This window comes from Megascapheus bottae, chromosome 26 (assembly GCF_031878675.1).
Source record: "Megascapheus bottae isolate mThoBot1 chromosome 26, mThoBot2.hap1, whole genome shotgun sequence".
Lineage (NCBI taxonomy): Eukaryota > Metazoa > Chordata > Mammalia > Rodentia > Geomyidae > Megascapheus > Megascapheus bottae.
Window position 1 is genome coordinate 19,255,291 of NC_143534.1, and position 13,695 is coordinate 19,268,985.

General features: G+C 40.3%; 1 protein-coding gene across 4 annotated transcripts in view; it reads right to left on the reverse strand.

Annotated features, from left to right (window-relative positions):
* Nucleotides 1-13,695, reverse strand: part of Svil (supervillin) — an 82,025-nt gene that overhangs the window by 53,303 nt on the left and 15,027 nt on the right. For 3 of the 4 annotated variants that reach the window (XM_090319093.1, XM_090319091.1, XM_090319090.1), the window contains 2 exons: nucleotides 10,155-10,806; nucleotides 2,539-2,619 (listed from right to left, as the gene is read on the reverse strand). In XM_090319093.1, the coding sequence (XP_090175219.1) occupies nucleotides 2,539-2,619; nucleotides 10,155-10,806 (733 nt within the window). The remainder of the gene's footprint in view (nucleotides 1-2,538; nucleotides 2,620-10,154; nucleotides 10,807-13,695) is intronic. The other variant, XM_090319092.1, reaches the window with a different exon arrangement.

Consider the following 13,695-nt stretch of genomic DNA (forward strand, 5'->3'; position numbering starts at 1 on the left):
GTGTAGTCCCTGTTGAAGAAGGAAGCATGCACAAGATGACAAGATACCAGTGGAAATCAACTCAAAGAGAAGAATTTATGCAAAGAAAAAAGCTTGTTGGTATTACATGTAAACACTCAATCCGTGCAAGATAAATGGATTGGGGGTTAAGTATTCAGATTTGCCCGTGAGATGAAAAAACTGACTCTATCCTTCATAAAGCTGAGGGAGACCAGATGCTGTCTTGGGGAAGAATGAGGTTCTTTTTGACTAAACCAATATCTAGAAGTCAGAAAAATTCATGAATGCACACCATTGTTATGCATTACTGTGCATGCATGAGACTTGGACTCGCATATGGACTCTGGGGCTAGTGGCAGGCCACTTCGAAGGAAAGATAGACCTATTAATCAAATATTAGGATTTCAATGATTCCTGGAAATTTAAGAGTATTTGTGATTAGGCATTATTGAGCTAAAGATACGATAATCACCTCTGTCTCAAAGCACTCAAGCTTTCATGCAATGCAGATTATATTTATTTATTCATAACACATGAGTAGTTGGGAGTCCTTGGCATAATGAGCATCAAAACAGTATTAGAGGAAAAGGTACTGCTGACAGAATTAATGAACATTTCCCATACTTTCCCTCTGGAATTGCTGTTATGCCTGTAGTTAAAAAGCAATCCAGAAGGAGATTGTTTGCTGTTTCTAGTTACTTAAATGTGAAGACAAAGCCAAAATCCACTTCAGAAGTTTTCTTCAACAGTGCAGAAGAAAACTAGCCAGAAGTCAGGTTCTGGGATCTTAAAAATCTTAAGAGAACTTACCTGTTCTTCTTAACCCTCAGGTACTTTACCTTTTTACATAGAAACAGTAGTGGGCTCAGTGATAAACAACATGCCTAGCAGCTAGGAAGCCCTGGATTCCATCCCCAGCACAGCCAAAAGCAAAATCCAACAAGCTGGGTACCAGTGGCTCATTTGTATAATGCTAGTGACTCAGGAGATTGAATTATGGAGACTTTCTGTTCAACATCAACCTGAGCAGAAAAATGGACTACATTCCATCTCCAGAATAGCAGGTGAAAAGCCAGGTGTAGGTGTGGCTCAAGTGGTAGAATGCCAGCTGAGAAAGGAAGCCAAGCAAGTGAGAGGCTCTTAAGTACAAACTTCAGTAGTGCCAATCACAACAACAAACCAGTAGTGCCAAAAGATAAAGGAATGGTGGCAAAGCACATGGCGTACAGTTTAGCAAAGAGTGAGTCATTCTTGGTGTTAGATGTTGCTGATTTTACTTTTTGAAATAAAATGTAAAGGGGGAAGCCATTCAAATAGAATGGACATCTAGTGAGGTAGGTATAACCTTTGAAAAGTTAAGGAGGCTTATTGGACACTGTGGCTCACACCTGTAATTCTAATTACCCAGGAGAATGAGATCAAAGTTAGCCCAAATAGAAAAGTCTGAGACTCCATCTCCAATTAACCAGCAAAGTGCTGGATGGCAGGTATGGCTCAAGTGGTGAAGCACTATCCACAAGCAATAAAGCTGAGTAAAAAGGCAAGGCCTGAATTCAAGTGGACACACTTTAAAAACAAAAAATAAAAGCTTTTGGAGTAGGAGAAAGTATTTCTCGAGGGAAATGAAGAACTTTCCTCTTACTTAACATGATTCCAGAAAGCAGTTATTTATGACAAATGATTTATGGAATAGGACAGGACCTTTAGAGATAAATTTGCTTTTTTTTAGTTTTAAAAAAAACAAAAGCAAAATAACCTCCTTTGTTTTCAGACAGGGTACCTGGTTATTTCTTAAAAAAAAAAAAATCCAAGACACTCATAAAGGGAGCTACTATGAACTCCCTTTTTATGTGGGAGAGAAAAAAGAAGCATTCTGTAGTTATTTTCTCCTGAAATTGGCCAATGTTGGGAGGTTTTCATAGTTATAATCTTTGTTAGTCAGGAGAAGGCTGAGACACAGTCACGTTCTCTTGTGGAATGTGTGCCTCTCATCACAGACAATCTCAATGTTGTCCTCGGCTGAGAATAAAGTCACTGTTAGAAACTCAGTCCTTGCCTGCTTGTCCTCCCATGACTTGCTCATTCTTACTTCTTCTGCCTCTCCCTGCCCCCATTCTTAAAAATGAAATGATTGGGGATTTTGTCTGCTTTTTTAACCATTGAAAATTAAGTACTGTTTTTATGTCAAGGAGACTTAAAAGCATAGAGGCTAGAGTCTATGCAGAGAGACACTGGGGAAAGGGGATATGGTAACCGTGAGGTATAAGGAGGCATTCACTACTGGCCCCAACTGGCAAGTTCTATGTGAACTGGTGAAAAAGGAGGAAAACATGAGATTTAGTAGGATTAGGAAGGGAAACCAGGCCAGAGTAAAGCTGTCAGCATTGGTTAGAGAATGGGAATTTAAAAAGCAAATGATCAGAAAGAAACTTCCATTTGAATAGGTGATTTTTCAAATGCACTGCAATTATTTTAAAAGGGGCAAAACGGAGAGTCAGTACTAGCTAGCACGCCACAGAGTTTCAACTGGAGAGGTACCTGGAAGGCCAGTTGATAAGTGAAGGTGTGTCCCCTTCGGAATCTTTCTGGAGAAACCACTCATGTTTGTGCTTCCCTGTACTACCATGCACAAAAAATAAAACTTCAGGCAATTTCTGTTAAACTGTCAACAGACACACAGACTTTACTACTATAACAAAATCTGAAGGATTTTTTTTCTTTTGTAGCTATTGTTAAGAAAATAATCCCAGCACCTGAAAATAGAAGATAGGCGCATTCTGCCTTGAACTGTATATTGGCTTCATGGAATTTCTAAGATATCTAGCATACCACAAATATCAAGAGATAGATATAACTCAATGTAAAGTTGCCAGAGAAAGTAGTTTCCATGTCATTTAAGTTTTTAGAAAAGAGTTTGGACAGCCACATTCTGCCCACAAATACCAACTTCTTGCAACAAGTTGGAATAAAATATAAAGCAACTTATAATTGGCAAGTTTTCATTGAGACACAATGGAAAAATAACAAAATACGAAAATAGTGTCCATGCAAAACAACATGTATCATGGGAAGAAAATAAGAAGAAATTCTGGTGAGATCGTATCTTTAGTAGCTATTACACATTTTTTAAACCAATAAATGATGTAATCAATACAGTTAGTTATAAATGCTAATTATTCAGGTCATTTAATTCTCTGTTAGCTACTTTCCCATATAACACCCTAAATGAAATAAGGTATGAGAGGTAATGGTAGGAATGGTTTTATCATGACAAACCTTGCATCATAAGATTACATGCTATTTACTCATCCATTCCTCAACACTCAAGAATTCATAATGCAAGGTAGAATGGAACAAAAGCATGCTGAAGATATTATTAGGAAAAATCCTAGGTCAGGAAAACCTTGTACTTACAATGTAAAACAAATCACAGGAGGAATAACCGAACTATCCACTACATCCTCTTACCACATAGAAAGAACCAGAAATCCAGCAGTGATTTAAAATATTTCACCAGCTCACTTAAGAATCTGTCTGCAAAATTTCAACATCAGGTTGGAAGCACACTGCAACTCCAAGCAACTTCCGAAAGTGTAGAATGAGAGTTGTAATTAAATTGATTTTCTAAAATTATTTTAGTTCAAACTTTGTTTTCAGCTGACTAGCAAAAGACTTTCACATTTCTTGTCCCCCTTGGTCAGTCTTATTTTATGCTTGGGCTTATGAATTTCTCCAGTAAAATCCTCCAGTAAAATTCTCTAGTAAAATCCATACCCAAATCTATCACTCTAATTTCCCAATTCCCAGCATTATCGAAATTTCACCTCATAGAAAATAAAGCATGAAGACATATATGAAGTCATTTTATTTTTGGATTATAAATGGTTCCATTTCCCAGCATGTATTTGAACATAGAAATAGTTTAATTACCATGAACAGCGATGGAAGTCTTTTTTTCCCCCTCAGCACTGCTGGACCTTGAACTCAAGGCTTTGAACTCTAGCTCCACTTTTTACTTGAGGCGGATGCTCCACCACCTGAGGCAAGACTTTAGCTGGTCAATTGGAACTAAAGTCTCACCAACTTTATTGCCTGGGCTGGCTTCAAGCTGTAATCCTCTAGATTTTAACCAGGTTTACAGGCTTAGGCCACAAGCATCCAGTTTACTATAAAATAGTAAATGCAACATATCAGGCAGTCTAGTAGGATGTACACATAACATGCATGAAGTCTTGAAGTCAATCCCTAGCCTTCCCTTTTAAATTTAGCTTATGCAAAATATGAACAAAGCTTGTATTACGATCCTGTCTACTTCCCTAAACGGTCAAACAACCAAGCCATAGAGATTACAAACAACCAAGCCATAGAGATTAATCTTTGACCTCTCTGTTTCTTCCATAGATCATCATCAACAAATTCTACATAATGTAGGCTCTTTTTACTAACTTTCTTTTCTTCACTTTTAGGTCAAATGGCCCTCCCATCTCTCTCACTGGTTGCAGAATGATGCACTCATAGCCTCTACACCCCGATCTGCCCATCCTATTCATACATCCTGTCCTGTCATCCTCCTCTCCACTATGTCCCTATCCTCACCATCTTGACTGTGCTGTCTTGAGAGAGCAGGCTTTGTTATATTCAGGGTTAGCATCAGTATTCAGCCTTTCAGGGCTGAGACCTGACTCTCAAGGATCCCAAGGCAGTCCATAATATTGTTTTCACTTATCAGGCTTCTCTCTCACAGTTTACTATTTATGATAACACTGACTCAAGATCATACACCAGAATTCCAACCCCCATGTAAAAAGAGCTGTAGTATAAACAAGCTCTGCTCTTAGTGTGTTCAGATGCTCGGAGCCATTAGATCATGGTAAGATTAAAAGGTTGTACGCAGTGAAAATGAATATCCCCAAGTCTGCCGTTTCATTCAGCAGAATTCTTCACTGCATGACTTTCACATTCAGGCCCAAGTCTCTTAAAAGTTACTGACGGACAAAAGAGTCTGCAGACTGGCCATTTCATGAAACGCTTGGTGACTCTCTTAGGAATCTATAGCAAACAGCAGAGCATTCATACTGAAATGGGAGATATGCTGTAGCTCAGTGGTAGGGAATTCTCCCATTCTGTGACCTAGGTTCTATCCTCAGGGTTGCAAAAGAAATAAAAAACAAGCATAAAAACAAAAAGTGGACAATCTGTTGAGTCATTAGATGCTGTGTAGGATCTGAGAAAGAGCTGTGAAAATGATTAAGACAAGACAACCGAAGTAGTTGTTGAAACTATCCTTGCCAACTGACAAAAATCATGGGGCTGGCCATATTTTGGAAAATTATGATAAAACTGCTCAGTCCTCTTGCCGATGAGGCAGCCTGTTCTAGATCAGCTTCTAAGTGAAGCTGATCTGTGAGACAACTCATAATCTACCATCTCTAGTCCTTTCATCTGAAAGAGGGGGCCCCTTATACACATCTGCTTTAGCATCAACACCTCTGATAATGATAAGAAAAGACTCAGAAGTCTGAGCATTAGAGAAAATACAAGAGACTTACAGAAATGATATTCAGTATCTGTTAAGATAGCGAGGAGATTACAAACACCTGGAATGGAGCAGGGCACGGTGGCTCACGCCTGTAATCCTAGCCACTCAGGTGGCTGAGATCTGAAAATCGAGGTTCAAAGCCAGCCTGGGCACTAAAGACCACAAGACACATCTCCAATTAACCACTAGAAAATTGGAAGTGGTGCTGTGGCTCAAGGGGTAGGATGGTAGCGTTGAGCTGAAGAGCTCAGGGTCAGTGCCCAGGCCCAGAGTCCAAGCTCCACGACAGACAAAAAAAAAAGCCTAGAATGGTCAAAAAAGCAGGACAGATAGGAAGGTAGACTCTCCTCTGGACCTGTTATTAAAATGAGATGACCAGAGGTAGTGCCAGCTCAGCAGAGCCTCAGTGCAACACCAGGACATACTCACATCATCTACAGCACCTTTTCTTCAATGCACCCAAAACTGGAATAATCACTTTGTTAGTCACTTAAAAAATGTGCTATTAACTAAAACTCCTACATCTGCTTCCCATAAACTGTTGGTAAAGCAACTTTTTTTTCACATGTACTGACTTTTCTTTCACCTCCAAATATAGAAATTCCCTATCTTGATACTTCTTAACTGTTATGGTTTGGGTGAGTGTTTGGCTTATGCCCAGGGTGGTGATAGGGAGAGGTGGTAGAACCTTGGGTGGTGAGGCTTAGTGGGAGGTCTTTTGGTCACTTAGAATCGTGGCCTGAAAGGGAAATGCAGAACCATAGCACCTCAGTCTCTCTCTTTGCTTCCTGGCTAGTGATGTTAAAGTTTTTCTCTACCATGAACTCTTGTCATGGTGTTCTTGCCAAAGGCCCAAGCCATGCGCTTGTGTGATCTTAGACTAGGACCTCTAGATTCATGAGCTAAATGACTCTTTTCTGTTTACAAGTTAATGGCCTATGTTATTTCATTATAGTAATAGGAAGCTAACACACTATCCACTGTTCTTTGAGCTCTTATCCTTTCCTCCTGTCTTCTCTCTTCCCTCTTTCTCGTGTTTCTTTCTCTTACCTCTCCCTCTCCCTTCTCTGGTTCCTCTGTCATCATACTCATTGGTAAATCTTTAGACATCCAACCACTGTATCATCAACATGCTCAACTTCAATAAATGAAATGCCAATCAGATCGTGTGAATGACAAAAGTCCAGGACTAGAGCCCTTATTGTTTTTCAGTATGGGTACCTGTGACCATCCCTGTCTTCACACTTCCTGGCTGGAATTGATTATTCTTTACACCTATTTTCCACATACTTCTATAATGCTGCTTCTCAAAGACATAACCTATCATCCTTGCTTTAACACTTTTCATCCACTTGCCATTGTCCATAAAGCAAAGGCCTAATGCCTTCTTGGGCACTTACAGTGCCCTGTGACTGGGCTCCGTCTGGTTCTGCAGCCCCATCTCATTCCTAACGAGACAAACTCACTACATCCTTATGGCCCTAGTTCAACTATGACCACTTCTCCAAGGGAAAAGAATTGGTAGGCTATCCTTGCTCTTCAGGTGACATCCAACTGCATTCTCTACAAAAATAAGCACCCAGGTGTCACGATTACATCTCACATTTTTAATCATATTCCCATCCATGAGCCCCATGTAACATACCCAGAATGCTCAATATAATTTTCTTAAACTGTCAACTAACGCCATTAGAGCTCAAATTAAATCAGAAACCAACTCTGATGAGGCAGGGAGATGACTAACAAATGAGTCATCTTAGACTACAAACTCCTATTTTGATTATAAGGACAAAGTTTTTAGAACTGTGTATGAGTTATCCAAAATGATTTATATGAGGCTCCTGAATAATCTTTACTGAAACTCTAACCTTCAAAGGGTAAACCAGTAAACTCTTACTACTGACATACATAAAACAACAACAACAAAACACAGAACATGAATAAATGAATGGAGAAGATAGTCTCAGTTTTTGTTTCTGTCTTTTTATACTACTGGGGATTGAACTCAGGACCTCGCTTAAGCCACACTTTTCAATCCTTTTGCTTTTAGTTTGCTTTTTCAGGTAAGCTCTTGTAACTTTTGCCTAGGTTGGCCTTGAACCACTGTCCTATTATCTATACCTCCAGAGTATCCAGGGTTATAGAATAAACTATGACATCTAGTCTGTTGGTCACAGTTTTATCAAAATAGTTTTAAATCTTTGAAATCCTTAGTTTCTTTTTTCTATGCATCTAAAAATTCTTTAACATAGAAAATTTACTTTGTAAAAAAAGAAAAAAGAAAATTTTTATTTTGTGGGGTCTTGGGGTGAGCTCAATCCTCAGTAGGTGAGAGGTTATCTCCATTGGGAGAGAGGTATAGGGTCATAGAATAAGGAGGTAGTAAACTGAGGTGAAATGGTTTTTGATGCGATAATTAGCTAGCAGAGAATGGTGTTATTAGTAAGAACCCACCCTAAAGTTTCATAGAAACTGATAGTTAGCGACTATTAATTTGTATCCCGAAGAACAAAATAGCATGCTTTTAGCTACCTCCAATACCTAAGAGTCAAAAGACAAAGAGTACTTCTTAAGCTAATGGTAGTGGTATATAGTTATAATCCCAGGACTCAGGAGGCTAAAATGGAGTCATCTCGGCCAGTGTAGGCAGTTTTAGGCCACCTTTGCCTACAAACTAGATGTTGTCTAATAAAAAGTGCTTGTTTTCATCATACCAATAAAATTAGCTTTAAAATACAGTGGGTGTCCAGCACTAATTATTTAAAAGCTTCTAATCAAAACACATATTCAGCTGAAGAAGAATGGATAGTAACTTCTGTGTCCCATTAAAATTTACAGATGATTTCCTAAGCACTGCCTGATGGAAAAATTACTGCTTTGTATAAATGTACAGGTGCATGAATATAAAAGGACTTGTGCACCCAGACATAATTTTACATTTAACATCAGATACACATTTGAATTTTTAGATATTGTACATTGCTGGTATTTTGGGAGATATTCATACTTAATTCAATACCACTTGGCCGTGACGTGATAACAGAATTAAATAGGATACAAAGAAGTAGGAATGAACTTAACTATAGATTAGCAGCTAAAAGCTAGCAAGGTGGGGAGTGCAGATGTTTTGTGAGTTCAGGGGTCGAAAAGTGAAGATGATTCCAATCCCCTACTGGAATAAATCTGTGAGGCATATGGGAGGTCAACTCCATTCAGAACAGATCTCAGATCTGCTTTTCATGACACTCTGCCTAGTTCCCAGGACTTATATTAGAGCATTTGCTGGCCAGAGCAGACCAAGCTGAGGGAGGAGGCTCAAAGCTATGTGTACACTCTATTTGTACATGGCCACAGACAAGGCTTAACCAGAACCACAGGATCTCTAGACTTTGGAGATGTGTTTTTAGACTCAAACCTCTCATCAGGGATGAGCAAATGCAATGAGAAATGAGTTGTAAGTGCCTGGCACAGGGTCCTCCCCTTTCTCATTCTTAGTAGTTCAGTGAGCATGTTACTCTGTTGTAGAAAAACTTCATTTGAAGTATACCCTTCTCCATCCTTCTGATTCAGGTTTTCCTTTTACACAGAATAATGCAACCAATAGCAGAAGCAAAATTAGTAATTTAGGTTCATGTGACACACTTACTGAGTTCCTACTATATGAGAAAATTCTGAGTTAAATAAATTCTGAGAAGTATCAAAGGTGAAACAAGGTGTCACCTTGTTCAATAAACAGCTTGCCTCACAGCTGAGTGCAGCAGTCCACATCTGTAATTCCAACTACTTGGAAGTTGAAGGTGTCCATACACACAAATGTACAGGCATATTCATGTAACCATATATTATAGTTATATTTAGTAGTACATGTTGCAGTCAGACTCTGTATCCCAACTCCAGCCTTCTTTCCTGATTAGCATTATGTCTTGGGGTTCCAAATACCAAGCAATTATTAAACGTTCTGATTTTTGCCCTGTGGTGGTGGCTTATGCTTGTAATCCTAACTACTCAGAAGGTTAGAAGTCTGGAGGATTGCAATTAGAGTTCAGACGGACAAAACATTCTTGAGGCTCCATCTCAACCAGCAGGGTGTGCTAGTACATACCTGCCATCCCAAGTCCATGTGTAATTACAAACAGGAGGATCACAGTCCAAGGTCAGACATAAAGCAAGACCTTATCTCAAAAACAAACAATACAAAAGTGCTTGTAGAGTGGCATAATTGACAAAGTGCTTTCCTAGCAAGTGTGATACCCTGAGTTCAAACCTTAGTACTGCCAGAGAACAGAGGAAGCATCCGAAATCAAAACAATCAATTATGAAAGGCAAATGAGACACACAGTAAAAAGATGAATTCTGTAATGAGGCTGTTGTGAAAGTGTCTTTATGACACCAAACCTATTTAGTTCAGGAACATACACACAAGAAAGAACACAAAGCACCTTGCTTTGGAAGAACCTATTTGCTATTTGTTATGGAAGAAAAAGAAAAAGGTTTCCCCATTGAGGAGAGACCTGCAGAGAATGCCAACCACATTCCAACTCTACCACTCAGAGAGGCAGAGGGAAAGAATAGTGCTGGTTTTCCTGTCTCCGTTGGCATCACACCCTGTGCTTACCTGGATCGAGCCTCAGAGAGGAGTGTGGGGTCACTGACGGAGTGGCTTGTGGAAGCAGAGTGCTGAAGGGAGGAGCTGGGCAGTTGTTTGGGAGATCTTGGCACTTCGGTGAAGGAGGCACCTCGCCCAGAGAACGAGAAGGATGAGGAGTTCTCCACCGCTGGGGGCAGGTCATAGGCCTGGCTGGTGCCACCTGGCTCTTGACCTCGTCTTTGGTTTTCCATGTTGAGCAGCACCTCCTTGTCGGAAGTGTCATTCCGGTGGAGGGTATATTCCTTGGAGTCCACCATGCAGGTCTTGAGCCCCAGGCCCTCAGCCCTAGAGTAGGCCGAACTTGACTCTTCATGTTTCTCACTTACTCCTCCTCGTTTCTCCACAGCATCAGGGTCCTTCCTGAATTTGGTATAGCGTGATGAATATTCAGAGTCAGCCTCGGGATCCAGAGTGAGTCCATATTTCTCTGCCAGTTGCCGTCTCCTTTCTGCTTTGTATCTTGCAATTCTTTCAGCTTTGGACTCAAGACTGTGAGTGTCCATGGAACCAGAACTATAGATGGGATCACTGTGGATGGCTGTAGTCTCGGCACAGTACTGAGATCGAGTATGCTTCTCTAAAGAAGAATCCGAAGTTTCCTCCTCTTCATTGGATCGGCCTATAAGCAGGTCACATGAATTACACATACAGAGATCAAGCAATGACATGTACCTGCAACTTTGACATCCAGAAAGTTGTCCTGCCCTGGGTACCCAGGCTTGAGCTCAGGGCCTGAGAGCTGTTCCTTAGCTTTTTGCTTAAGGCTGGCATTCTACCACTTGAGCCACTTGGGACTTTTCTTCCCAGGCAGGCTTTAAACCTTCGTCCCCAAATCTTAGTCTCCTGAGTAGCTAGCATTACAGGCATAAGCCACTCACAGTCAACTTAAGGTACTTTCTAAACTATCAATTATCTCTCCAGGTTGGGGTGCAGCTCAGTAGTAATGACTAACATGTGGAGGGCCTTGTTTCCACTATAGTATTGAAAAAAAATAACTTCTATAATGTCTATATCAATTATACTTATATTTGCAATATATGTCTCTCCATAATTATAGATTATTTCCTTTTTAAAAGATTGCTTTTGATCATTAAATAAAGGAAGATTATGTGTATTTTCTCTTTTGTTAACCATTCCCCTTTTCCTTTTCTATTAGGGACTGTCTGCTCAAGCTCATTGCTTTTTGCAATACTGATTCACGGTATCAATGTTACTGGTTTTGTAAATTGTAATAGGAACATTAGGCCTTTGTCTTCAGGCATATTTTCAAATAAGCTCATGGTTTTATTTTGCTCCTATGTCTAAGTGTGAGATTTTTTTTCTTTGAAATGCATATGTTAACTGTTAAGCAGTTAGATCAGTTGATCTGATTGTCTGGTTGTTTTGAAAGTCATTTATCATCCATTGGAGCTCCATGTACATGTTTTCATGTACAACTACTTTCATTGAATTAATTGCTCTAGTAGCTAGCATGTATTTGAGGGGATGACACAAAAACGAATGTGTCCCTCCTTTTCCCATTAACTAGCCCATTTCCACATATTTTATTTAACAATTCTTCCTAGTGGTGATCGTAGCACTCAGGAGGCTAAGATAGAGGATTTTGAGCTCCAGATTAGCCTGGGCTAGCTACACAGTGAGATTTTTCAATGAGTCTATCTCTCTATTATATGACATTAATGCATATACTGCATAGCTGAACAGCTTATTTCTGGCTAGAATTTTTCTATTCTGATCAGTTCTTGTTTCTTTTTTATATAACTTGAAAATATTAGTTCTAGTATTCTAGCTACAGAAAATTAGAAAGCATAGATACATGTAAACTGATAACATCATGATGTGAAATCAACATCTTTTTCTCAGGGAAGACATTAGAAAACACTGGCAACAACAAAAACAACCACCACCACCACCACCATCACAACAACAACAACAATGTAGCACAGAACTTGGGGACTGAACATCAGCTCTGGCTGATCTCCCTTGCTCAGGTTAAGGTTGAGCTGGACATCTGGTGTACATAAAAGTGACTCTTAGTGACTGTGTAATCAAGCCAAGCTAAGTCACATCCGATATATAATTTAATATCAAATCTGGCTGGGTGCCAGTGTTTATGTCTATAATCCACAGAAGGCTGAGATCTGAAGATCACAGTTGAAAGCCAAAGGCAGCAAAGTCTGTTATCACCAATGAACCACCAAAAAGCCAGAAATGGTGCTGAGGATCAAGTGGTTACAATGCACAAAAGCTCAGGGACAGCAGCTAGACCTGAATTCAATCCCCAGAAGCAGTGACAGAGAGAGAGAGAGAGAGAGAGAGAGAGAGAGAGAGAGAGAGAGAGAGAGAGAGAGAGAGAGAGAGAGAGAGAGAGGGAGAGACAGACAGACAGAGAGAGACAGAGAGAGAGACAGAGAGAGAGAGACAGAGAGAGAGAGACAGAGAGAGAGACAGAGAGAGACAGAGAGAGAGACAGAGAGAGAGACGAGACAGAGAGAGACAGAGAGAAACAAAGAGACAGAGAGACAGAGAGACATAGACAGAGACACACAGACAGACAGGCAGACAAAAATCTCCATGCAACATCTACAAACACCAGAATTAAGTAGAATGCTTTGCCTTTAACTCTTCCTGCCAAAGGCAGTTACCCTCACTTTGCTGGGCACTGGAACATTTAGTTTTAGATAGTTATTTCATTCATTCCTATACTAAAATAACATTTACTGAGAGTTTCTGACAGCAAATTTTACAGTGGACCTGAGGGTGTGGACAGATAGATGTAGAGCAGAGTGATGAAGACCACCTGCCAGATGGTGTGGCCTCCCAGAGGGTCGGCCGCAGTACCATTTGGGGAGGACAGATTCTCCGAGGCCTGGGAAAAGTTGTAGCTGCCCAGGTGAGGGACCATCCCCAGGGGCAGCGCCGTGTCTGAGGGGCTGGCTATCCAGGAAGAGTTGGGAAACACAGGCGAGGCTCAGTTGTTACTGTGCAAGGTCATCGTGACCCCGTGACATAGTCTGCAGAAACGAGAGAAAGAGAGAGAGAGAGAGAGAGAGAGAGAGAGAGAGAGAGAGAGAGAGAGAGAGAGAGAGAGAGACAGAGAGAGACAGAGAGACAGACAGAGACAGACAGAGACAGACAGAGAGACAGAAAGAGAGAGAGATAAAGAGACATACAGAGACAGACAGACAGAGACAGAGAAAGAGAGACGGAGACAGAGACACACAGACAGACAGGCAGACAGACAGACAAAAATCTCCATGCAGTACATCTACAAACACCAGACTTAAGTAGAATATTTTGCCTTTAACTCTTCCTGCCAAAGGTAGTTACCCTCACTTTGCTGGGCACTGGAACATTTAGTTTTAGATAGTTATTTCATTCATTTCTATACTAAAATAACATTTACTGAGAGTTTCTGACAGCAAATTTTACAGTGGACCCTGACGGTGTGGACAGATAAACGTAGACAAACATAATAGCTGATTGTGAGCAGCTTAAGTCTAGGGTA